Source organism: Pelodiscus sinensis, chromosome 9, assembly GCF_049634645.1.
Source record: "Pelodiscus sinensis isolate JC-2024 chromosome 9, ASM4963464v1, whole genome shotgun sequence".
Lineage (NCBI taxonomy): Eukaryota > Metazoa > Chordata > Testudines > Trionychidae > Pelodiscus > Pelodiscus sinensis.
In genome coordinates this window covers 29,261,212-29,286,067 of record NC_134719.1, presented here as the reverse complement: position 1 = coordinate 29,286,067, position 24,856 = coordinate 29,261,212, and the positions used below count along the sequence as shown (strand labels likewise).

The following is a 24,856-nucleotide window of genomic DNA, read 5'->3' as shown; positions in this document are numbered from 1 at the left end:
AGGGATGAGTCTGCTAGCAGGCACAGTTTATACTTCAGAATGAACTCGGAGGAGTGGGAAAACTGGTAAGAGACTGGTTGAGTAGGGCGAGACTCTAGATCAGGGGTGGGCAAAAGGGCCTCCTCAGGCTGAATCCGGCCAGCCAAGCGGGTGGATCCAGCCCGCAGAGGCCCTGTTGCTCCACCGCCCCCAGGCCAATTAGGACCTGGGGGCGGGGGAGTGCACGAAGTCTTCTCCCACTGCCAGGGGCATTGGTGCCTAGGGATAATCTCTGGGGGCGGAGGGGGGGGGGAAGCAAAGACTTCACCTGCTCCCCTGCCCTCAGACCAATCTGTGGGTAGGAAAGCGGGGAAGTATCGTGGCCCTGCTGTCACAATGATTTGTGACACCGCCCCTTCCAGTTGAGGCCCTGCTCCTTCCGGTGCAGCCAGGGGCCCCTTCAAAAATTTCTGAAATGGCCCCCAGTAAAAAATTATTGCCCACCCCTGGTTTAGCTCAACTTGCTTTTAAATATCTTCAGTGATGGCAATTCCACAACCTCCCTATGCATTTATCCCAGTTTTAATCACGCTGACTGTTAGGAAGTTTTTCATGTGTTGATGAGCCAGCATGGCTCCCTCTGTCCCACCAAGCAGCCGGGAACCTCCTTCAATTCCCCTCTCCCTCCCCAACATATGCCCCCCCCATACCTCTCAATTCCCTGCCATGACTTCTGCACCCTCCACTTCCCACCCTAAGCCCCTCCTCTGACCCAACCCTGACTCCTACAACCCCCAATTTCAAGCCCTGAGCCCCTTCATACCTCCAGTCCTGACTCCTACAACCTCCCCATCCCACTACTCCAGCCCCCTTCCCTGAACCCCTACTTAATGACCCTACTTAAAATCATGAGTGGTGTGGAGAGGGCCGATAAAGAAAAGTTATTTATTGGTTCCCTAAATAGAAGAACTAGAGGACACTAAATGAAATTAATGGGTAGCAGGTTTAAAACTAATAAAAGAAAGTTCTTCTTCACGCAGCCTGTAGTCAACCTGTGGAACTCCTTGCCAGAGGAGGCTGTGAAGGCTAGGACTATAATAGAGTTTAAAGAGAAGGTAGATAATTTCATGGAGGTTAGGTCCATAAAAGGCTATTAGCCAGGGGATAAAATGGTGTCCTTGGCCTCTGTTTGTCAGAGGCTGGAGAGGGATGGCAGGAGACAAATTGCTTGATCATTGTCTTCAGTCCACCCTCTTTAGGGCACCTGGTGCTGGCCACTGTCGGCAGACAGGATACTGGGCTAGATGGACCTTTGGTCTGACCCAGTACGGCCATTCTTATGTTATGACCCAAGTAACACTGGGTAAATGTGCTAGCAAATAATAAGACAATACATTCATTCCCTCCCTCCCCCCTATATATATTACATATAGTAGAGATTTGTGTGTCTTGTTCTGTGAGTCCATTTGTTTAAGAACTCCTCCTAAACATTAACAGCTAAGACCACCAAATTTGGTATGCAGCTTTTTTCTCTTATCCTAACTTAAAGCAAATTCATGGTTTGGTTGTGCAAGAGAACAGGATGTGCCTGGAATTTGACTGTTTTCCATTATATAGAAAAGGAGGGGGCTGTTCAGAGAGACACAATACTGCAGAATGAGCACTGGGGGCAGTGAGCACAGGGAACAGCTATACTGCAGAGTGACCACTTGGGGAAGCCGCACCAGGAAGGAGGTTGCCAGCTGGAGACAGGGCTTGCCTTCTTGCTGGACAATGAAGGTGGCACCTCTTCCCCACTGCTCCCCCCAGCCCCCAACACTACACCGGGGAGAGGGAGAAGCTCTGCTGGTCCCACTATCATAACTCTCCCCCCCACAAGCGCCACCAGGGATGCGCAGCACATCCTTCCCCCCCCCCGCTCTCCCCTCCCCCACACGGGCCACAGCCAAACCCCTCCCCCATTCCCCAGTACTGCATGGCTGCCCTACATGGTCACGCCCAGCCAGCCCGCACAGCCCCTCCTCCCCAACCTTGGACTGGGGAACACCACAGGAGCTGGACTGCACAGCCCCCTTCCCATTCCCGGGCCCAGAGTGCGCTGGCAAGGGGCCTCTGTGGTGCCTCACCCTCTCCAACCCCAGGCTGGACACAAATTCCTAAATAACTTATTTGTTTTACAGTAGAGTATGTACACAGCAGTGATAACCAGTTTGATCTCATTAACTTTGTTATTTTTTGGCTTGAATTATGAACTCTGAATATTTTGTGTGTTTTAGAAAGTAAGGGGGGGCATGCACCTGGTTGAGCCCTATTTCTGATCATACATATTTTCTACAATATAAATAAAATTGCACTCACGAATTAAGATTATAAAATTAAAGTGATAGATAACTAGTGGTATAAATCAAAATTAATACACTGCATTAATCTGAAATAGTAAACAATGAATTTATGCTCTAGTTTTAGTGTTCAAATTACCACAAAATGGATTATGAAATATCTAATAAAAATTAAATGACACTATAATTTTTTAAAAGATGTCATGTAATTAACCCCCCAGTCAGCATAACATAATATCCACCCTTCCAAAATTAAAGACAAAGAAAACCCACAATTTTAAACAAGTAAATTATCTACTGTTGCTAAAACTATCTAATTTAGATCTGGAATACTGGGAAGAAAAGCTTACAAAAAACACAGAAATTAAGTTAACAACACTTGTCTAAGAAAAAGGAAGCTCACATATGAAACTCTGTTACCAGACACCAAGTCCCTGTGAAAGAGTATCAAATTTCCACCTGCATGTTGCAATAGCTCTTGCTTTAAAGCTACATTTACTGTTACACTATAAAAAGGCTGATAGAATTTACAGTAGTTTTGTCTATTTACTACATAAAATCTTTTAATTACCATAAAAACTGAATATTAAATATCTACAGTACACTTACTTGATCTGTCCCATAGGGCAGCAAGTTCAGAGAAATGATGGCTCTCATTTTCCAGAGCCACTTTCTGTTCTTGTAAACTACCCTTAGAGTGCCTATGAAAAAGTCGGTTAGCAAACCCTTCAAGTCTCTGCAAAGCAGTGGATGTCCCTGTGCACTGGTTACAAGATAGTTCCCGCTGCGCTGCCATCTATATTCATTGATAATTTACTTTAAAAAACATTAGACAATCTATAAAGGAGCTCAAACAACTTAAACAGAAGCTAGGAACTTATGCATGTGTCAAACTTCCTGAATGCAGTGTTTCTAACCACTACTGCTGTTCTGCTTCCTGTTAATACAAAACAGCACGTTATGGTGCTTTTCTTAGCAAAACTCTGTTGTATCTGCTAAAGGTGGCGGTTAAAAGAGCTGTAATAGTTGTCTTAAACTCTGAGTTTAACAACTTTTTTCATATAAAAAAACACATGACAATGAAAATACACAACTGCATGTGATATAAAGTGAAGGAAAAAATCAGAATACAGATAAAATTTAAAAATAGCTCCCATAAACATCCATCAACTAAAAAGTATCCCTACATTTTTTTTACAACAGTACAATTTTCTAAGCAAGAAGGTTAACTTGTTAAAACAAATGATGTTTTATGGTAAATAAAAATTAACAAAGTTACCACTTTTGTCCTTTTACATTTAGAAAGCCATAATGGAGTAAGCTAAAGAATAGTTCTTGTGTAACAAGAAGCCAGATTCTGCCAACCTTACTCATGCTGAGTTTTAGCTTCCTCCAAATGTCTATCAACAAGTCAGTGGGGCCACTTACTGAGTAAGGTAACATCCAGTCCTTAATAAAGAAATATATCCATTTTCCAACCATCCCAGAAGAAAAACAGAAGGCAATGGAGAAGATGTAATTAGCTTGCAATTGTATACATTTAATATATCTGGGAATATCTAGCAGTAAGTTGTACAGTGATCATCATAGTTCTCCTCTTAATCATTTCCACCTATTTAGGAGGCCTGCTATTAGGGACACAAAATCCCATTTAAAATGTTAACCAGTTAAACGATGTTTAACCACTTCAGAAGAGTAGCTGAGTTAGTCTGTAACTGGAAAAACTTAAAAGACAATGAATAGTATAGCAGCACCTTAAAAACTAACAAAACATGTAGATGATATCATGAACTTTCAAGGGTACAACCCACTTCTTCAGATGAATGGAGTTTAAGGTCCAGTTCCAAGATAAACAGGAGACTGGGGGCAAGGAGAAGGAGGGGAAAAGGAGGGAAAAAGTCAATAAAAGTATCCATGTTACAAGAAGCTGAGAAAAACAATTTGCACCTGCTCTAAGTACCCGTTTGTTTTTTTAAGTCATTAGGATGTGGAAGGTAGTGTGCTAGGCAGGTAATGTCTTTATTCATACCTTTGTGATGGGTCCCAAACCTGTAAATCAGGGCAACTCAATACAGCCAGGTCCCTGCAGGGGGCGCCTGGTCCCTGCAGCATGGCAGGCCTGGTGCAGCCCAGTGGGGGCTGCTCCAGTTGGGCTCAGCAGGACCTATTACACTGTTTCCTGGGTGTGCTCCATCCTGGCCAGCCCTGGGGCTCCACAGCATGAGTCTGCTCTGACCTTGATGGGCTGGAATGCCCCCCAGGAGGCTGGCCGGGTGTGAAGCTGCCCAATTAACCAGTTACCTGTTTACATCCTTAGGTGCTATCAATCCTCTATCTCTGCACCTGATCCCTATCAACCTGTTGCTGGGACTTCACCCATCTCCCCACCATGAGAATTAAGGGAGATGGAAAAGGAACACGGTGCGGGGGAATTCATTCTCCGCTGTACCCGTCCATAACACATACTTGCACTGGACATCTGCCACATTTGTTAATTATTACGTTGCAATATTTTGACCCAAATTAGCCTAGGCTACCAGGCCCTGACCTGCTGTGGGTAAAGTAAAACACAAAAGAACAATCCATTTTGGCCAATTGGGCACTGAGAGAAAAATCCCTTCCCAGCCCTTAAGAAAAAGGTTACTCATAGCAGATTAGGAAAAAATCCATTTGTGGGAGGGCACGGGCAACTAAGATCTAATGCAGTGAGAGAAGACTTCTCCAGAACTTCCCAGGGTATAAATACTTCCTCCTCCCACCTGATTACACCCTCTCACTTGTGGTGAAACCACCTTCTGTTCTTCTATGCTTTGTCAAGGTCAACTTTTTCCCTCTCTACCACCAATTGTACATGGGAGAGGGGCACTGCATTGTATATTGGCCAAATACATAAGGGTATGTCTACACTACCCCGCTAGTTCGAACTAGCGGGGGTAATGTAGTCATCCGCACTTGCAAATGAAGCCCGGGATTTGAATGTCCCGGGCTTCATTTGCATGAAGCCGGCCGGCGCCATTTTTAAATGCCGGCTAGTTCGGACCCCGTGCCGCGCGGCTACACGCGGCACAGACTAGCTAGTTCGGATTAGGCTTCCTAATCCAAACTAGCTGTACACCTCGTTCCACGAGGCATACAGCTAGTTCGGATTAGAAGCCTAATCCGAACTAGCTAGTCCGTGCCACGTGTAGCCGCGCGGCACGGGGTCCGAACTAGCCGGCATTTAAAAATGGCGCCGGCCGGCTTCATGCAAATGAAGCCCGGGAAATTCAAATCCCGGGCTTCATTTGCAAGTGCGGATGACTACATTACCCCCGCTAGTTCGAACTAGCGGGGTAGTGTAGACATACCCTAATATATATACACACACAACAAAGGATAAATAGACAAGTCAGATATCAGAAATGGCAATACACGCAAACCCGCAGGAGAACATTTTAATCTACCTGGACACTCATTAATGGATTTAAAATATTCTACAAAGAAATTTCAAAAACCAACACCACAGAGAGAGTGCAGAACTGGCCTTCATATGCAAGTTTGACGCTGTTTCTCATGGCTTGAACAAAGACATTAACTGGATGGGCCATTATAAAATCTGCTTTCCTAACATTCAACACTCAAGTGACATAAAAAGTTAAGTATGGGAGAAGGATGTTAAATTGCAGTTATCTGGCTAATCATGTAGTTGATAAAATTTGTATCAACTATAAGATTAGTCGATAAGGGGCACTCTGTAGAGCCATAGCAAGGGTAGCTCCTGGAGCTGGGACTGACCAGCCCTAGCCACCACAAACTGAGTCTGCTCCAGCCACTGTAAACAGGGGTTGCTTGGCAGCAGCAGCCCCTGTCTGCGGGCAGGCCCCAGTTCCCCAATGAGACCCCTGCGAACAGGGGCTTCTGCCAGAGTAGCCTCCCCTATCCTCACCCTGCTACCTCTGATAGGGACAACGGAGGAAGGGGGTAGGTGGCACCCCAGAGACTAGTCAAGTAGTAAACTACTCACTAGCATCCCTAGTATGGGACACTTCCAGTCCACTCAATTAGCCTCTTTAGCACCAGCACTACAACTGATAGGTCCTTTCCCCTCACCCTTCTTTTTCTGTCAAACTGTGAGGGTCCCCTTTTCTCTCCACTCTGCTCTGCTCATCTGAGCAAGTGGGTTTTGCAAACAAAACCTCGTGTCTGTCTCTCTCTCTTGCAAAAATTTTCCTGTGGGACAATAGTGACATCATCACATCACTCTGCATTGTCCCCCACCCCCAGCCTTGGCAGTCTCTGAAGGGGAAGAGATGGCCATGGCTCAGAGTTCTGCCCTGGCCTCTCCTTGGGGACCCCCTGGGCTCCTTGCTGGCCTCCTGGTTCCCCTGCAGGTGGGTTAGGGAGAAGCGGCAGCTCCAGCTCCCCCCTTTGCCTCTCGCTTCTGAGCTCTGGCTTCCGTGGCCCAGCACCTCCTACCCCAACTCCCAGGGAACTTCTGCTGCCTGCCTCAGGATGTGTGCTTGGGCTACCGCCTGCCTGGCGCTCCAGACTCCACTGGCTTCCTGTGGGGGGTCAAAGGGGAGAGAAAGCCCCACAACTCTGTGCTGGATCTGGCTTGCGGGGAAGCATGCGCACTGCTGCTTCCCTTTCCCCTCCCCGGCTGGTGCACCTATGAACTTGTTGGAGGCTTTTCCCGCTACTCAGACAGCTGCAGGTAAAGCCTCTGGTGCCTGGAAGCAGCATGCCACATGAAAACAAGTAAGAGCCCCTGCAGCCTTGGCCCTGTCTCCCCAGTGCCTCACACGTTCCCTCCCCTGCCAAGCCTCACACTCCCTGCCTGCTCCTGCCTCCTATCCCCAGCCGTCACCCTGCCCCCAACCTACTCCTGCCCCCTCTGCCAAGCCAGACTCCCTGCCCAATTGGGGCCTAACCCCCTTCTGGCCACCGCATCCTGTCCCTGGCCCCAATACTGGGGTAGGGCCTGCGGTCCAGCCACCATCTGGCTGCAGGAAGGGTTGGTGGTAGTCCCCCTCCTGCTGAGGCATGGGCAGGAGAGGAGGCCACGATGTGGCTGCAACAGAGTGAGGTTGGCAAGTATAATAAGCAGGCAGTACAGCCCCCTAGTGATACTATATATATATATATATATATATATATATATATATATATATATATATATATATATATAATGTTAGTCTCTAAGCTGCTACAGGACCACTCGTTTTTTTACTGATACAGTAACTCCTCGCTTAACATGTGCCCGCTTAACACGTTTTCGTGATAGCATGATTTTTTTTGGGAACATTTTTCAAACAACATGACCCGTCCCCGCAATAACATGATTTTCCCTAGGGCCAGCCGGTGGCCGGCAGCTGAGAAAGGCTTTCTCTGCAAAGCGGCACAGGTTCTTCACTCGCTGTGCTGTTCCCCACCGACCCGTTCTGGCCGGATGCTTTGTTCCCTCTCCTCTGCCCCCCCCCGCTTGCAGCGGGCAGCTGAATTTCCCCAGCTGGCTGGTCACTGGCAGCTGTGCAGGGCTTACCCTGCCTCCAGAGGTTCTCTGCGCCATTCCTCGGTGACCTCCTCTGGCTGGATGCCTCGCTCCCTCTCCTCCGCCCTCCGCTTGAGGCTGGGTTTCCCAGGGCTTCGTCTGCCTCCTTACAAAGCGGCGGAGATTTGCCGCTTGCCATGCAGTTCCCCGGTGACCCCCTCTGGCCAGATGCAAGGCATCAGTCTGGCCCTTTCCCCTCCCTATCTCCACCAGCCAGGGTCCCTTCTTCCTCCCTCATCTCCGCCAGCCCTGTACTTTATCTCCCTCCCCACCCCTCACCATGCAGGTCCCACTACCTGCGCAATGGAGTAGCTGTTTTTAAAACACCAGCAGCCGCCCGCCACATGGCAGCTGCTTGAGTTTCAGCCAGTCACTGTTTGGTGGCTCAGGGGGCCAAGGTGTACCCCAGTCCTGCCCCCCCACAATCCTTCCGGAATGGTCCTGCCCCACCCCACCTTCCACACAAGTCCTGCCACCGACGCTCGGATCAGCTGTTTTTAAATCAGTAGCCACCCTCCACGTGATGGCTGCCGGAGCTTCAGCCAACTGCAGTGCAGCAGCTCAGGGAGCCAGGATGTACCCCAGTCCCAGCTCCCCCTGGGGGTCCTGCCACTGCCCGCCCACTCGCCATGTAGTTCTGTCCTCCTTGTCCCTCCCCCACAAGCCCAAGCAGCATCTTGCCTTCAAAGGTGCAAGGAAGGTGAGTGCTGCTGTGGAGGAGTCAATGAGTCATAGGTTGCTGACCCATTATGGGATTAGCAGCAGGGAGGAGAGAGCAAGGAGGCAAGCTAGCAGAAATCCAAGTATCCTCCTCCTTCCTATTACCCAGGGAAGGGTGGTTTCTTTCCAGTCTTCTTTCTGGGCATCCATTTTAAAAGCCCATCTTTCATACAGTCTTCAGCTAATTATTTTAGTTGTCTGGTCTGCCAGAATTTCAAATCCCTATTTGTAAAATGAGAGGTCTAATGGAACGTGGCAGCGGATGAAGGAATCAAAAAGAAAAAGATTGTGTAGCATACATTAAAAAAGAGATTACTGTATTTTGAGAGAAATATTGTGGAGTGAAGTCATGCCTGGTATAATTAACTCATGGATTATGTAGCATATTTAAAAAAAATAGAGAACGTTAAATGTCAAAGTGTTAAATTAAATAAATGGCACACAGCTGAATTCTCTAAATTACATGATGGAAAATGAAGGAGGGATTGGGTTTAGAGAAACTTTGTAGCACAGGTATTTTCCATTCTGTCTTGCAGGCAGTGGGTTTCAAGTCCTCTGTACTTGCAGAAGGTTACTTAAGCAGTGGTGCTCTCCTCAAAGTGCACCCTCCTTTGCTCCTGCACTGAACATATATGGCATTGCTTGTACTAGGACTTCAGTTTGCCAATCAGCACTTTTTTCCTTACACACATTTACAACTAGAAAATTTACCTGGAATTGCTTGGGTCCTTAAACTCAATTTTTGTGTTTTGGAAAATAAAATGAAAATGTACATGCTTCATTTACATCATTGCTCTCAAGTGGGTCTGGAGATGAGGGGTTCAATACGCAGGCTGCCCCAGGGAGAGAGGAGTACTCCAACCCTCTCTCACAGCAGCAGCTTGGGGCCAGGTGAGAAACACCTTTCCATGCCTGCTGCAGCCCCAGTGAACACAGCCAAGGGAGTGGTCCATGTCCTTTGGCTGGGGTAGGTCCAGGTTCATCTGCCCTTCTACTCCCCAGCCAGAATGAGGAATACAGCAAAATAACACTTTGGGGGGTTTATTTTTGTTTGTTGAAGATGAAGAATTTTATTCCTTTATTAAGTAAAGGTACAATTGTTACTAGACCCTACAAGACAGGGTGAAAACTTCTGAATTTTTGAAAACCCATGAATCTTGCCAAATTTAGTAAAACTCCTATTGACCAGTAAACCATTTTTTGCTTGTAAGCTGTCATTAACACACATAATAATGGGAAAATTTAAAAAGGGAGTATAAATCAAAGTATAAACACTATTAAATATCCTAATTTTACAACATTTTGTACATTTTTTAATAATAATAATAATAATAATAAAGTATTTGTGTGATAATATACCATGTAATAAGCCCTTCTCAGTTGTATTTGAAAGTCCTGAGGAAAGCACAGAATGCCAAATGTAAACATTACTGTCTTATAATTAAGAACAACAATTCTTAGAAAATTTAAGTGTTAGTGGCAAGTATGTGAACAAGCACAGCATTGCTTGTGCTTTGCAAGCTGACAATTTACAAGACACTGGAAAGAGTTGGGGGAAAAGGTAGGCTACTTTTTGGAGAAGTGGATACTGCTTATCTACAAAAAGTGCTTCTTTTTTTAGAGAAATTAGTTTATTTTTTCTGTATGCAAAATGGACTGTATTTGCTAACAATCTACATATTTTAATTGTTTTCATGTTAAATGGATGAAAATAATGCCTAAGATGGGCATACTGCTTTTGACATACTGTACAAGTATTAGTAATTAAACAAGGTAAGAAAATCAAATCTTAGCCAAAGATTATAATATTTTCCACTTAGAACCCACATACCAAATTTCAACTCCAGTCAAGATGCATAATCAAACTGTTAATCTGTTAAAATAGGTTTTTAAAACAGAAGATTTAATATAAAACTAAAAATACTACAATAAGTGGCACAGAAATACCAACAAATAAAATACATACAGCAAAATAAATAATCCCACTATTAAATAATGCCTGAAATTAAATAAAAAGTATCTTTTTCACAAATATTTTAACCCTTGACAGAAAGTTTCCCATGTGATGAGTAATGTAAAACTGGCCCTGCAGTACTTCTATAAATAGTAATGCCAAGAGGGAAGCTGTTGCTATGGAAATGGTGATCATATTTCTATTTTAATTCAGAAGATCTCTACTGGCATCTACTGTAAAGAAATTTAATTACAGCAGGGACAAAAACGCTTCAAAGTAAAAGCTTCAAAGGGGTTGCCGAGTTAATCTGTAACTGGAAAAACTTAAAACACAACAAATAGTCTGGTAGCACCTTAAAGACTAAGGGTTATGCCCATGAAAGCTCATGATACCATCTACATGTTTCGTTAGTCTTTAAGGTGCTACTAGACTATTCATTGTTTCTTAAGCTTACTTAGTAAATCCATCTACACCAGGAAAGCATACAGACTGTTATATTCCAATAGCATTAAATATTTCAATTTACATGATGGCTACAAAAAGACTACATAAAATAATTTTGAAAAGCTTATATGCACAAAAGAATACGCATAACACAAAAACAAAAAAGGCAAAACCGGATGTGTTCAGCATGTGATAAAAAAAGTAAGCTAATATTTATATTTTCCCTTCAGTTTAGTTCTTGAGAATTTACTAAATCAACAATCCAAGATAATTATGTTCTTCTTTAGTCCACAGAAGATTATAACCTAAACAGCAGTATTATAAGTTTCCTCATCTTAACTTTAGGCTTTGCTTCTGTTTTGAAGTGAATAGCCTTTAAGATGAGGTTTTATAACTAGTAATCATGACCCCAAGCTTAGTCACAAGTGGGTAGTTGTTGGGTTACAGGCAAAAATCCCCCATTAAAAAGAAAACCAAAAACAAATCCTGGCCTGTTTGTTAGAAGATGGTCACAAGCACACAGGAGATTTTCACCACCTCTTAAAGCTGCTGCCTTAGCTCTAACTTGGCTCCCCCTACCCTGCCTGGCTCCTGTGGAAATACTGATGAAGACTGCCCTATGCCTTACTTAAGGAATAGATTCCTCGGAGTTCAGTAGGATGGAGGAAAAAAGAAATCACTAATTAAGTCTATTATGGCAAGAGAAGGGTGCTGTCTCCTACCCACAGTGTCGAGCACTTCTGACATAGTACGCCCCCACATCAAGTACTTCCTCTAACCCTAACCCAGTCCCTATTGCATCTAGAAACTGTAACCCACTAACCACTTGTTAGCACGAACGAATCCAGCATTCTTCCTTTTCCAGCACTACCCAATATTTCATCTATAGTGCTGTCTCTGGCTGTAACTCCAAATTAGCATGGGATGTAACCACAAAGTATTGGGTTTTAGGAAGAGTTGGCTTTGGGCTGACAGATAGAGAAAAGAAGAAGTTACCCACCTTGTGCAGTAATGATGGTTCTTTGAGATGCGTGTCCCGTGGGTACTCCACTGTAGGTGTCGGGCTTGTCCCGGTGCTGCAGTTCGGAGATCTTTTCCAGCTGAAGTCTGCTGGATCGCGCATGCGCGAAGTGCGGTTCGTGGCTTTTCACTCCATTTGAGTGCGCGCGGTCCGGCTCCCGCCAGTTCCTCCTGCCTCTTGATCTGAAAGACATTAAATTAGAGAAACTCCGAAGCGGGGAGGAGGGCGGGTTGTGGAGCACCCACAGGACACGCATCTCGAAGAACCATCATTACAGCACATGGTGAGTAACTTCTTCTTTGGAGCAGTGTCCCGTGGGTGATCCACTGTAGGTGAATGTATAGCAATAGCTCACGAATGGAGGAGGGTTCGGAGTTAATGTGCTGTAACCGTGGATAGCATCGCAGATGCCACCCCTGAATCTGGTATGAGGCGATTGGGGATGGCGTGATGTCTAGCGAAGGTTAAGTTTGATGACCACGTGGCTGCCCTCCAAATATGCCTCAAGGGCACTCCTTTTGAGGAAAGCAGTAGATGCTACAACAGCCCGAGTCGAATGGGCTCTCATTGTTGACAGTAGTGGCTTGTTTCGCAGGTTATAGCAACTCCTTATACATTCCACAATAATGGAGGAAATGCATTGTGTGGGTAATGGACGGCCCTTAGAACGTTCCGCCACTGATACTAGTAGTGAGTCCACCTTTCGGAAGGGTCTAGTTCTCTCAATATAGAAGGCCAATGCTCGTCTCACGTCCAAAGTGTGTAGGTGCGCATGCTCAGGCGAAGGGTGTGGTTTGGGGTAGAAGATAGACAAAACTATAGGCTCATTAATGTGAAAGCACGAGTTCACTTTAGGGAGGAAACGTGGTTGTGGTCACAATATCACCCCTTGGTGGGTGAATATCGTATATGGAGGTGAAGCTGATAAAGCAGCTAATTCGCCTACACTCCTTGTGGCAGTAATTGCCAGCAAGAAAACGACCTTCATGGAGAGGCTATGAAGGTTGCATGTCGCTAAAGGTTTGAAAGGTTTACCCATCAAAGTATTCAGGACCATTTCGAGATTCCAAGGGTCCGCAGGTTGGGTATGATGTGGATACAAGTTAGTCATTCCCTTCAGGAATCTTTTCATTATCGGATGGGAGAATATGGAGTATCCCTTGACAGGGTGGTGAAAGGCGGTTATTGCGGCGACATGTACTTTAATGGAAGCACAGGTAAGGCCGGAATTTTTAAGATACACCAAGTAGTCTAGAATACGTTGAATAGGTGTAGAAGTTGGATCCAGGCCCATTGGAAGCACCAGGATGAGAAGCGAGACCACTTTGACAGGTAAGTAGTTCACATAGATGATTTTCTACTATTTAGCAATATATATTTAGCGGATTGTGAGCATGCTATTTCTGACTGCTGGAACCAACTAGGTACCATGGCGTCAGTGCGAGATGATCGATCTATGGATGGAGCAGGGAGCGGTGATTCTGCGAAAGCAGATTGTGTCATGTCAGTAAAGGATATAGAGGACGTATCGACATATGATGGAGATAAGGCTACCACGTCTGCTGTGGCTAAGAGAGGGCTATTAGGATCACTGTGGCCCCATCTTGGATGATTTTCTCCACAACTCTGGGTATTAGAGGTGTGGGGGGGAACGTGTATAGTAGGCGACAACTCCAATTGTAGAGGAAAGTGTCCCCTTTCGAATCTCACCCAATTCCTGCTCTCGAGCAGTATAGAGGACACTTTGCATTGTGGTGAGTAGCAAATAGATCTACTGACGGAAACCCCCAATGTTGAAATATCATAGAAAGCACCTTGGGATGTAGTTCCCACTCGTGGTTGAGAGAAAAATGTCTGCTCAGGGCATCGGCCGTGAAGTTGTGGTGGCCCAGGAGATACTCTGCAATTAGAGAAACTTTGTGACGGTTGCACAGATTCTATAGACGTACCGCTTCTGTGCATAAGGAGTGGGATCTGGCTCCCCGTTTGTTTATATAATAAACGGTCATCATATTGTTGGTGAGGATTCATATGACTTGTCCTCGAATAATGGGAAGGAAATGTTGGCAGGCGTTGTACGCTGCCCTGAGTTCTAGAAAGTTGATGTGTAGCAGCGATTCGTCGGGAACCCGTAATCCCTGTACTTGCTCGTGCCTGAGGTGAGTGCCCCATCCGATGAGTGATGCATCAGTTGTAATCTGTACTGTCAGCTGAGGGCGATGGAAGGGTATGCCCGACATTAGATTGCCTGGAACAGTCCACCAAGCCAGTGATGTTTTGATGTGAGTGGGAATCGTTATTGTTGTGTGGACGTCGCAGACATTTGGAGGGCATACCTTTGCCATCCAATGTTGAAGGCAACGAAAATGTAACCTTGCGTCTTTGACAACATATGTCATGGAAGTCATGTGGCCCATAAGTTGTAGACATTGTAGTATGGAAACCGTTGGGCTGATCAACAGAACCTGGATCAAATCCTGTATTGTCTGGAACCTTGTAACTGGCAAGAAAGCTCGCTCGTGAGTAGAGTCGAGACGAGCTCTGATGAATTGTATTAATTACTGCGGTTCAAAGGATGACTTTGTGATATTGAGGATGAGACCCCAGTGCTTAGAAGACTATGCGTGTGGTGTCTGTGGCGTGGCGTGCTTCCTTTGATGATTGAGCTCTGATTAGGCAGTAGTCGAGGTATGGAAAAATCATCATGCCTAGACGACGAATATACGCAATCACCACGGCAAGTGTCTTGGAGAAAACCCATGGAGCCGATGAGAGACTGAATGGCAGCACCTTGTACTGAAAATGGTCAGCGCTGATTTGAAAGCGTAAAAATCTCCTGTGTGTCAGATGGATGGTGATGTGGAAATATGCGTCCTGGAGATCGAGGGACGTGAACCAGTCCCTGCTCTGAAGTGCTGGGATGATTGTGGCCAGGGTCACCATTCAAAATTGTTCTTTTCGCAGGTAACGGTTGAGACCGTGAAGATCCAATATTGGCCTCCATCCCCCCGACTTATTTTCCGTTACATAGTATCAGGAATAAAACCCTCTGCCCTTGAATTCATCCAGAACTGACTCTGTTGCACTGATGGTGAGTAGACGAGTAGCCTCCTGCCTGAGCAAGGACTCGTGAGATGGGTCCCTGAAAAGGGACAGGGCAGAAGGGGAGAGGGGAAAGCAGCGACATAAATGGAATGGTATAACCTAGCCGAATTGTTTGAAGGACCCATTTGTTGTTGGTGATGTAGGCCCATCGACAGAGGTATGGTCTTAAGCGGTGGTGGAAGACCACATTTGTAGCACCCAGACCGGTGATAGTGGGAATGGCTCTCAGCCCCTCGACTGAAGCGTCAAACTTGTTGTCTGTTACCCTGTTGAGCAGACGCTTTAGGTGGTGGACGTCTCCATTGATGGTGTTGTCTACCCCTTTGTTGTTCGTGTGGTCTGTATGGAGGAGGCTGCTGGAGAAGGGGTCTTTGCTTTTGATGGGGAGCATATCTTTTCCGATGGTACAGTGGAGTGTACATGCCTAACATTTTTAAAGTAGTCCTGGAATCCTTTCCAGAGTGGAGGAGTTGGCCCATCTTATTGGAAAAGAGGTTCTGCCTGTCGAACGATAGATCTTCGACTTTTGACAAAAGATCCTTGGGGGCAGATGATTGCTGCAGCCAGGACGCCCTGCGCATAACGACCAATGTAGCTGTCATATGCGCTGCAGTGTCGGCCGTATCCAGGGCAATATATAAAGCCGTTCTGGAGGCTGCGTATCCTTCATGTATCACTGCCTTTAAGATGTCCCGTTTGGTCTCTGGTAGATGTTTGAGTAGTGTCACAAGTTTGGCATAATTGTCAAAATTGTGATTAGCCAAAAGTGCTGAATAGTTGGCCATAGGAAGAGTGAGTGTTGCCGAGGAATATACTTTGCAGCCAAATAAGTCAAGGTGTTTTCTATCCTTGTCTGCAGCAGTGGACTTATGTTGGGGCATCTTCGCTTTTTGCTGTACTGCATCCACAACCAACGAATTGGATTGTGGATGAGTAAAAAGAAACTCCATCCCTTTGGCGGGAACGAAGTACTTTTTATCCGCCTCCTTATTGGTGGGTGGGACGGACGCGGATAACTGCCAAATATCATCAGCTATCTCTAGAATACCTTCATCTAATGACAGTGAGATTTTGGTCTGGTGAGACTGTTTGATGTTACGGAGGAGGTGATGATGTTTTTGTTGCACCTCTCCCAACTGCACCTTTTGACTATCTGCCACCCTTTTGAAAAGCTCCTGAAATTGATGGAGATCGTCCGACGGTGAGGTGTTCCTTTGGAAAACTGCGTCGTCTGGGGATGAGGAAGATTGGTCTGTAGGCAACCGGTCGGTTTCAGGCTCTCCAGTGGAAAGAGGTTATTGTATGTCCCAGGTATGCGATGGGGACCCTGACGGAGCTGGTGTTCTTGAAGATGGGGAAGGAACTGGGTGCTTCCAAATGAGTGAGGAGTGGGAGTGTGCATGAGGCAACCAACGATATTGTGAAGACGACCTATGGTGATGGTATGGCGAAGCAGAATAACGGTACCGTCTATAATAGTCAGAGTGAGTCGATAGCATAGGTGATCTAGGAGACTGGAGCTTTCTCTATAGTAGGTGGCATAACTCAGTGACCAGCGATCATGACGGTAGTGATGTCTTGGTTGCAGAGAATCATGGCGGGTACGAGAGTATCTGGAATACGCTGGAGATGGTGACCGTAATTCAGGCGAGAACTCTGGGCTTGGTGACAGAGATGGCAGTTTCTTAGCCCTATGTTGGGTAGATAATGCTAACAGCTGCTCCCGTGGAGAAGAAGTTGGAGTGGAAATTGCTGTATGCGGGATTAGAGCCAATGGTACTAAGGTAGTCGGTGCAGAAATGCCTCTCGGCACTGGGGAATGGGGAGATTGCCGATGGGGAGATTGCCAATGGAGAACATCTTGGTGCCAGCGATCATGATGGGGCCGGTGGGCATTTAGTGGGAGAGGATCGCCTCGGCTCCGGTGAGCATCTCAAAGGCGAGGAGCGCCTCGGTGCCAGCAAGCACCTTGATGGAGAGGGGCGCCTCGGTGCCAGTGAGCAGCCTGATGCAGAAGGGCAGCTCGGTGCCGGTGAGCGCCTCGATGGAGAGAGGCGTCTCGGTGCCAGTGAACGCCTTGTTGGTGATCGGTGTCTTGACACCGATGAGTGTGTAGGAGGCAAAAGACTCTTTGGTATCGGCGATCGACTCGGCGCCGGCAAGCTCGTGGGAGACGAAGGGTGCTCGGGTGTCACTGACCGCTTCTGCATTGGTCAACTCGGTGCTGGTGGTCTCGGTGCCAGTGAGCGTCAAGACACTGGAGAGCATCTTAAAGGCAAGAGGCGTCTCGGTACCGCATGTGCCTGGGGCAGAGAGCGACTCAGAACTGGCCATCCTGATCGTGCCAGAGTATGAGTTGGTACCAACAAGTGCTCCTCTGCCGGGGAGCGACTCGGTGCCGGAGCAGTGCCGGGGAGCGTCTAGCACCAAGAAAGGGTCTCGGAGCCGTGGATGTCCATGGAGATGGTTTGGAAACCATGGAGCCTGATATCGAGGGGCTTGGAGCCGACTTACTTTGGCTTGCCTTTGGCTCTCCAGCGCCACGTGCGGCCAATGTGCCTGAGGTCCCTGGCTTATCGCCAATACTCACCCATGAAGGAAAAAGGGATCACGATGGAGATGGTCTCTTCTTCATTTTCTTAGGTTGTTCTGCGTGCCCCGTGGGTTGTTGAGTTTGGAGCTGCAGGGCTTTGTCGAATAAGAGGATTTTTAAACGCATCTCTTCTTGCTCGGGCCGTGAGCTTTGAGCAATGGGGACATTTTTAAGGTATGTGGCCTTCCCCGATACATCTGATACACAGGGAATGGCCATCGGAGGCAGGCATTGCCTCGTGGCACTCGCCGCATTTCTTAAAACCAGGCATTGAACTATTTACAATAACTACTAACTATTATGAAGGAAAAAAAATTTTTTTTTAAAACGACTGGAATGAGTAACTATAAATGACTAACAACTATAACTAATAACTAAGACTAAAAGTAATATCTCTCTCTCTCTCTATGTATCAGGAGTAATGGAGAGAGCATTCAGTCTGTCTGTGGCTGAGGACGGTCAGGAGAAACCTTCGGGAGGTGGACTGCGTGCACTCAAACAGTGCGAAAAGCCACGAGCCGCATTTCGTGCATGCGCAGTCCAGCAGACTATGGCTGGAAAAGATCTCCGATCTGCAGTTCTCGGACAAGCCCGACACCTACAGTGGAGCACCCACGGGGGACTGCTTGAAGAAGTTGAGAAACCTGCTGTCGGTATCAGTTCTCTCTCTAGAACAATTCGATAACCATGACTGTCCAGAAATTTGTGTAAAATGAGGTATAGACACATACTGATTGAGCCAGCCTGCCTGTCCACTGGCTCCCAAACTCCTTTTAATTCAGAGCTGCAGCAGAGGTAGCTGTTGGGACCAAGCACGAGCCAGGACTTAGCTGGTCAGCCTGCCTGCCCACTAAAAAATGTACTCGCATAGCCACAGTGGGTAGAAAGGAGGAGATGCGTGTAGCTGATAACATTAACCGGATACACTATTACATCCCTAATTTGTTCGTGGCTAGTTAATACCCATTTGTTCTTGTGCCAACATTGTCCATTAGCTTAAATTGCACTTCAGCCTGCCTGGTATTTACCCTCCCTTTGCCCAAAAGAATTTACAGAAGCAATTATATCCCTTAGCCATCCTTCCTTTTGTGAAAACCAAGCTTTTCTAGGCTCCTCTAATAAGATAGGTCTTCTATTCCCTGATCATTCTAGTAGCTCCTCTGCACCTGTTCTAGTTTAGATTCATTTTCCTTGAAAACAGTTGACCAGAAACAGAGTATTCTGAACGAGGTCTTACAATGCCTCAAAGTTCTATCCCATAAAAACAGTGGTAAAGCCAGTTCTAAAGCAGTAGCCTACTGCTATAGTGAACTAGCCAGTTAACTGACCAAATAATCATATTGTTCATGCCTAATAGCCACTTGTGGCTAGTGGCTAGCTTGTTGGACACCACAGCCATAAGAAGACCATGACTCTGAAACTTCAGATGGATCACTTCAATTTGAAGTTAGAAGGATTAAAATAAATTGTGTGATAAGAAGTTATCCTAAATATAACTATTGAGAAACTTGTATATCCATACTTTAAAGAAAATTCTCAGAGCCATCAAAAAGACAGCAGAATATCTACATAATGCTTGTTTAAATTCTTGGGATTTGCAATATACAATCAATATTTTTGTGCCTTAGATTGCCACTGACAATTCAAAAATGAAAGTGCTACATTCCTTCATAAAAAAGTATTACAAGTGTGAAGAAATACAAAGAAGAGTCAATAAAATAGAACTTTAAGCTCACCCTGCAATCAGCTAAACACTGTTTTATTGTGGATGTGGTGCATCACCATAAGCTTAACTTTTGACCTTTCTTTGCGGTGGTTCAATTTTTTAAAAATATTTTTTTTACAAAAAACTGTACCCATTTTCCTCGAGCACTCAAAAATAATATACAAATCCTTCCTTTTTATCTCCAAACTGAAATGTTAAAGGGTTGTTTTAATTAAAATTTGCATTTCAGAGTCTATTTCTGAGAAGATGCTTGAGACTCAGCAACATGGAAGTCTGACATAAGTCTAAATCCATTTTTCATTCTGCTTTGGTTTCAGATTTTCATCAAAAGAGATTTACATGTTTTTGATATTTAAACAAAATGTGCAACATTTACAAATTGGTGAACAGTGTTGTATAAATACTGTAAAATGAAACTACTATGGGTCCCCGGAGCCCAAATTATTAGGTCTAGCCATGAAAGCCTCTGGGCAAATCAGACTTTTTCTGAGTTGGTAAAAGTGACTGACAATGAATGGATGATTGATTAGTCTATTGAGTGGAACCAAGTCAAAGGAGATAAAAAAAAAGCAAGTGCAGATGTTTCCCAATGTCTCTCAGAACTTGGATGAACAATCTGTGGAAAATGGCTTGCTTTGACCCATTCTGCATTTTTGTTTTCTGTTGTATTAAAGTCTGCTCCTCGAACAAACAATGAAAATAATATTGATGTAATGTAGCTCTTTGTCATAAAATATGTTGCATGAATGTTCTTAAATAGCATTTAATCTTGATTTGCAGTCTCCTAAAATTCAAATAAGTAAACCTTTCCACCTCTAAGGCAAAACATTTACCATATAATTTCAATTACTTTTTTCTGTTAAGCTTCAAAACACTGCTATGCTTCCATACGCAAGTGTGGAAGCTAAAGTTAGAAATAACATTGGATCACAAATTTGAGTCACAAATTCACATCACAATCACACACTTCCTGATTACAATGTAATCCACTAAATATAAGAATCTGAAAAAGACATGAAATTAATCTACTGTATGGAGATAATCTGCTCTAATAGTCATTTTTAGCATGTACAATACTAAGACAGGACTAGAAGAAAGCAAATAACCAGTAAGACACTTCAAATGTTTGAACAGCTGCTGAATGGAAAAGATATTGAAAAACTGTCTTAACTCTTATTTAATGTTCCACAATTCCTAAATTTAGAAGTAGTAACTATTTAAACTCTACTAAATATTAATTGCCATCTTAAATACTGTTTCTAAGTGTCACATTAAATTCTATATAAACTAAACTATGGCATAATCAGCCAAAATAAACATTTCATTGTCTCCAGAAACAAGGTATTAAAAGTATTAGGGATCCTGTGGGACACTTCTCATTAAGTGTTGCATTTGCAGGTTAAGTTTGTGAATGAAACTCCTGGCATATTCTCTAGGAAAAACAGGTAGTTGTTTATGATTAAATATTTAAAAAATACAATTGGTTTTCCTTTCAAATTTGAGTACAGGTTGAACCTCACTAGTCTGACACCATCTGTGGTCCCGCGTGATTTTAGTTAGCCAGATGCCCACTTTTCATGGATGTGGTCAAGTTTCCCATGGTCCCATAAAGTTTGTTTACAGCCACCAACTCCTGGCTCTCAATGTTCTGTGCTGTTATTTAGCTCTAATTTACCCCTAAATGTCTTCTAAGAGCCCAGTAAGCAGAGGAAGTATTGGTATTGTTGCTAGATAATATTGACCTCCTGTGGTTTGGCAAATTCTCTGGTTTGGCACCAGTCAGGTCCCCAGGGTGCCGGACTAGAGATTCAACCTGTACTTTCTGCATACATTTGCACATTTCTGCATGCCATGACAGAATGATATATCTAAAATCTATTATTTATCTCAGACTTTTATTAAAAATTAAACTATCAAAATGTGAAAATATCTAATGGAAAACAGCTTGAGCTCACAATAGCTTTGTATATAAATTAAAGGAAGGAAAAGTGCCTTTTCACCCCTTAAAAAACACACTCATGTTTCTCACTGCTCTGAAGCACAGGACATTTACTTTTGTGATCTGGAAATATGAGCTTCCATACTGTTGTTGGGAAACAGAATCTGTTAACTCTCCACCTCAACCCTAGTTAGTCTTTTTCTAGAGAAGCTATAGTCTCTCCCTTTTGACCCCACTACGGGGGAGAGATTTCTAGGTTATGTGTATGACAATAAGAGAGTTCTCTCTTGGGGAGCCAGCTGCATTATATATATTTTATTTCGCATGCTACATCTTCTAAGTACTGTATAAACACCGTCTAGTCATTTAAAAGCTAATTCATCACGGAGAAACACTTATTTTATGACATTTCCAACTATTAAAGAGAATAGAAAGATGGATGGGCCTTTGGTCTGTTCCATTACATTTTTCCTTACACATCTTTTCATTTGTAAAATGCTTTAAATAAATTCTTCAACTTCTCAATTTTTAATTTTTTTAAAACAAAAAAAAATAAAAGTCAACAATTCTAGAATATACAAATATAGGGGAATTTTCTGTTAAAGTACATTTTAGTTTGAAATTGATATGGCTTAATACATAAACAAGAACCAAAGAGATGTTTTTCATCATTTAAACTTAATATTTGCAAGTTTTTTATTTATTCTATAGAAACAGCTCAAGATATCAAAACTGCAAATATAAAAATGTTTACATCCTATTTTTCCTCCTTTGTTTTCTATCTGCTACTGACTTCAGTGGAAAGATAGACTGAAAATTTTAAATGCCTCTTTGCTCCTACTAGTGGCTTTCAGAGCTATTTTTAGAAAGTGTTAGGTCAAATCTGAAAAGGAGTCAAGCACAGCCATATACAGACTGAAATTCAGAGAGTTCTAAGTGTGAACTGCCACTAGGAGGCATTACAACAGTCAAAATGTTTAAAAGACAGGTGATTTTTTTTTTCTTGAAAATATTTGCAAATAAAAAAAAAATCAGTTCAACAATGGTGCATTTAATTTATTTTGTCACTTATTCTTAGCACAAGAATATGGAAAACAGAAAGGAAAATAACTGTGCAGAGAATATTTACTTATATTTTGGAATTATTTTCTCTCTTTTCTTTAATGTAAACTGCATAAGGTGCTGTGGCACAAAATATTTAATTTATTATTTAATGTATAAAGAACACCTATTCTTTTAGAGCCTACAATAATAAATACAATTTATACCTTCAAGTCAGTGACACTGCTATGGGCACCCGCATGGCCCCAAAATAAGCCAACATTTTAATGGCTGAACTTGAATGTTTCCTCAGCTTTCGTCCTCTAACACCCTTCCTCTACTTATGCTACACAGAGGACATCTTCATTATATGCACGCACAGGAATGAGACCCTTAAAGAAGTCCACAGGGATTTCAACTATTTCCACCCTGCCATCAACCTTAGCTTGGACCAGTCCACAAAAGAGATCCACTTTCTTGACACTACAGTGCAATGAAATTATGGCCAAATTACCACCACCCTACACTGGAAACTTACTGACTGCTGTTCTTAGCTATATGCATCTAGCTTCCAAACAGGACACATCACACAATTGATTGTTTACAGGCAGGTCCTAAAATACAACCAGATTTGCTCCAATTCCACAGACAAACACCTAAAAGATCTTTATCAAGCATTCTTAAAACTGAAATACCTACCTGGGGAAGTGAAGAAACAGATTGACAGCCAGACAAGTACCCAGGCATCTGCTTTTCAAGACAGGCCTAACAAGGAAAATAACAGACCACCACTAGTCATTACCTACAGCCCCCATGTTAAACCCCTCCAATGCATCATTGACATCTACAACCTATCCTGGAAAATGATTCCTCACTCTCAGACAACCCCCTAACCTGAAGCAAATTCTTTCCAGCAGCCACACATCACACCTGAGACACACTCACCCAGACACCTACCCCTGTAATAAAATCCCATTGCTATTTCTGTCCACGCATCTATACAAGCAACATCATCATAGGACCTAATCATATAAGCCACAACATTAGGGGCTCATATAACTGTACATTGTCTAGGGTGACATATGCCATTAAGTACCAGCAAAACCCCTTTGTCATGTATATTGGACAGTCTCTACGAAAAAGGATAAGTGGACACAAGTCAGATCTCAGAAATGGTAACACAAATAAACCTATAAGGGGAACATTTTAACCTGTCTAGGATTGCCTTATTAACATGGGGACTACAATTTTTTTTCATTATACATTGTGGATTTTGATCACGAAAGTCAGTCAGTCTCTCTCTCATATACATAACACAACTTCTAAAGGAGTCTGTAAAAATCTCCATATTCTGGACATAAAATAAACCAAACTTAAATAAAAAGCTGCATATCAACCAGTATTAAATAACTTGCAAACTAAGGCAATTCACCCATTACAGCAGACCTTAGTAACTTTATCCAGTAGCATGAATGACAGCAGAACAATTTGCCAAAATCTATTCCATCTGCAGATAACAGCTGATATCTGTGCTTTTATTCTTTTATAAATTGTGGAATGCTAATGACAAGTTTTCAGTAATAATAAATATAAGTTATTGGTGCTTTACATCAGAATTTAGAGAAAAATAAGCTAAGTTTGTTTTGAAATATGATTTAATACCAATATTTTGTCGTATTCTGAAGAATGCTTCATGACAAAAGTATAGATTTGAGCCTTATTTGACAACATTTATTAAGACAGGTAAAGAATCTAAATAAAATCTATATACTTAAATAAAAACTTTTGTTTTCCTTTGTAATGAACAGCTTTTTAATTAGCTATTTCAGGTACAATGCACAAACTGATTTTCCATGGTAAATTATCTGGTTTGAAAAATAATTCAGCTACAAACTGACAAAAATCCATTTTCAGATGAAAAAGAGAAGTCTCGTCAAGTAACCTTGAAACTATTCACTCATTTCTTTTAATTGCTAGAACACGTAGTAACTGACATATTTATAATTTGTTTCCCTTTTAAAACAGAGTAGCATATCATATTTAAGATAATTAAAATGCATGTAGTAAAGCTAATCACTCTACATCATGCTGTGTATACCTTTTCACTGCAGGACATCTCACAGCAATGTCAATACTAACCCCATTTCCCTTTTAATGAAAGTACAGGTTGTTGTTGCATTGAATATTGGTTATACAGAACATAGTTTTGTAACTTAGTACTCAAAATAGTCACTACCCAGTCAAGCATAGTTCTCTTTTTTGGTATAATGTGGAAAAGTTACTTCAGTGGGACTACTGATCTAACTAGCACTCATACAAGTACCTATCTATGGGTTTGCAGAACTAGATCCCAAGAGAGAAGGGCATTTTCTTGATATTTAGAAAAATGGCAGCCAGTAACCTACCTGAACACTTTCTGTGCTTTTGACTCAGCTTCTTCTAACAGCTTTCACCTTAGCCCACAG

General features: G+C 43.5%; 1 protein-coding gene across 3 annotated transcripts in view; it reads right to left on the bottom strand.

Annotated features, from left to right (window-relative positions):
* The window catches only part of PRKACB (protein kinase cAMP-activated catalytic subunit beta), a 128,527-nt gene that overhangs the window by 63,149 nt on the left and 40,522 nt on the right, over positions 1-24,856 (bottom strand). The window contains exon 2 of one of the 3 annotated variants that reach the window (XM_075936350.1): positions 11,967-12,169. The exons of 1 other annotated variant lie outside the window; for it this stretch is intronic. Coding sequence is in view for 1 of the 2 variants with exons in the window: in XM_006120294.4 (XP_006120356.2) it covers positions 2,928-3,114 (187 nt within the window). In the remaining variant the exon portion in view is untranslated. Of the gene's footprint in view, positions 1-2,927; positions 3,211-11,966; positions 12,170-24,856 lie in introns of those variants that run through there. One more of the 3 variants, XM_006120294.4, reaches the window with a different exon arrangement.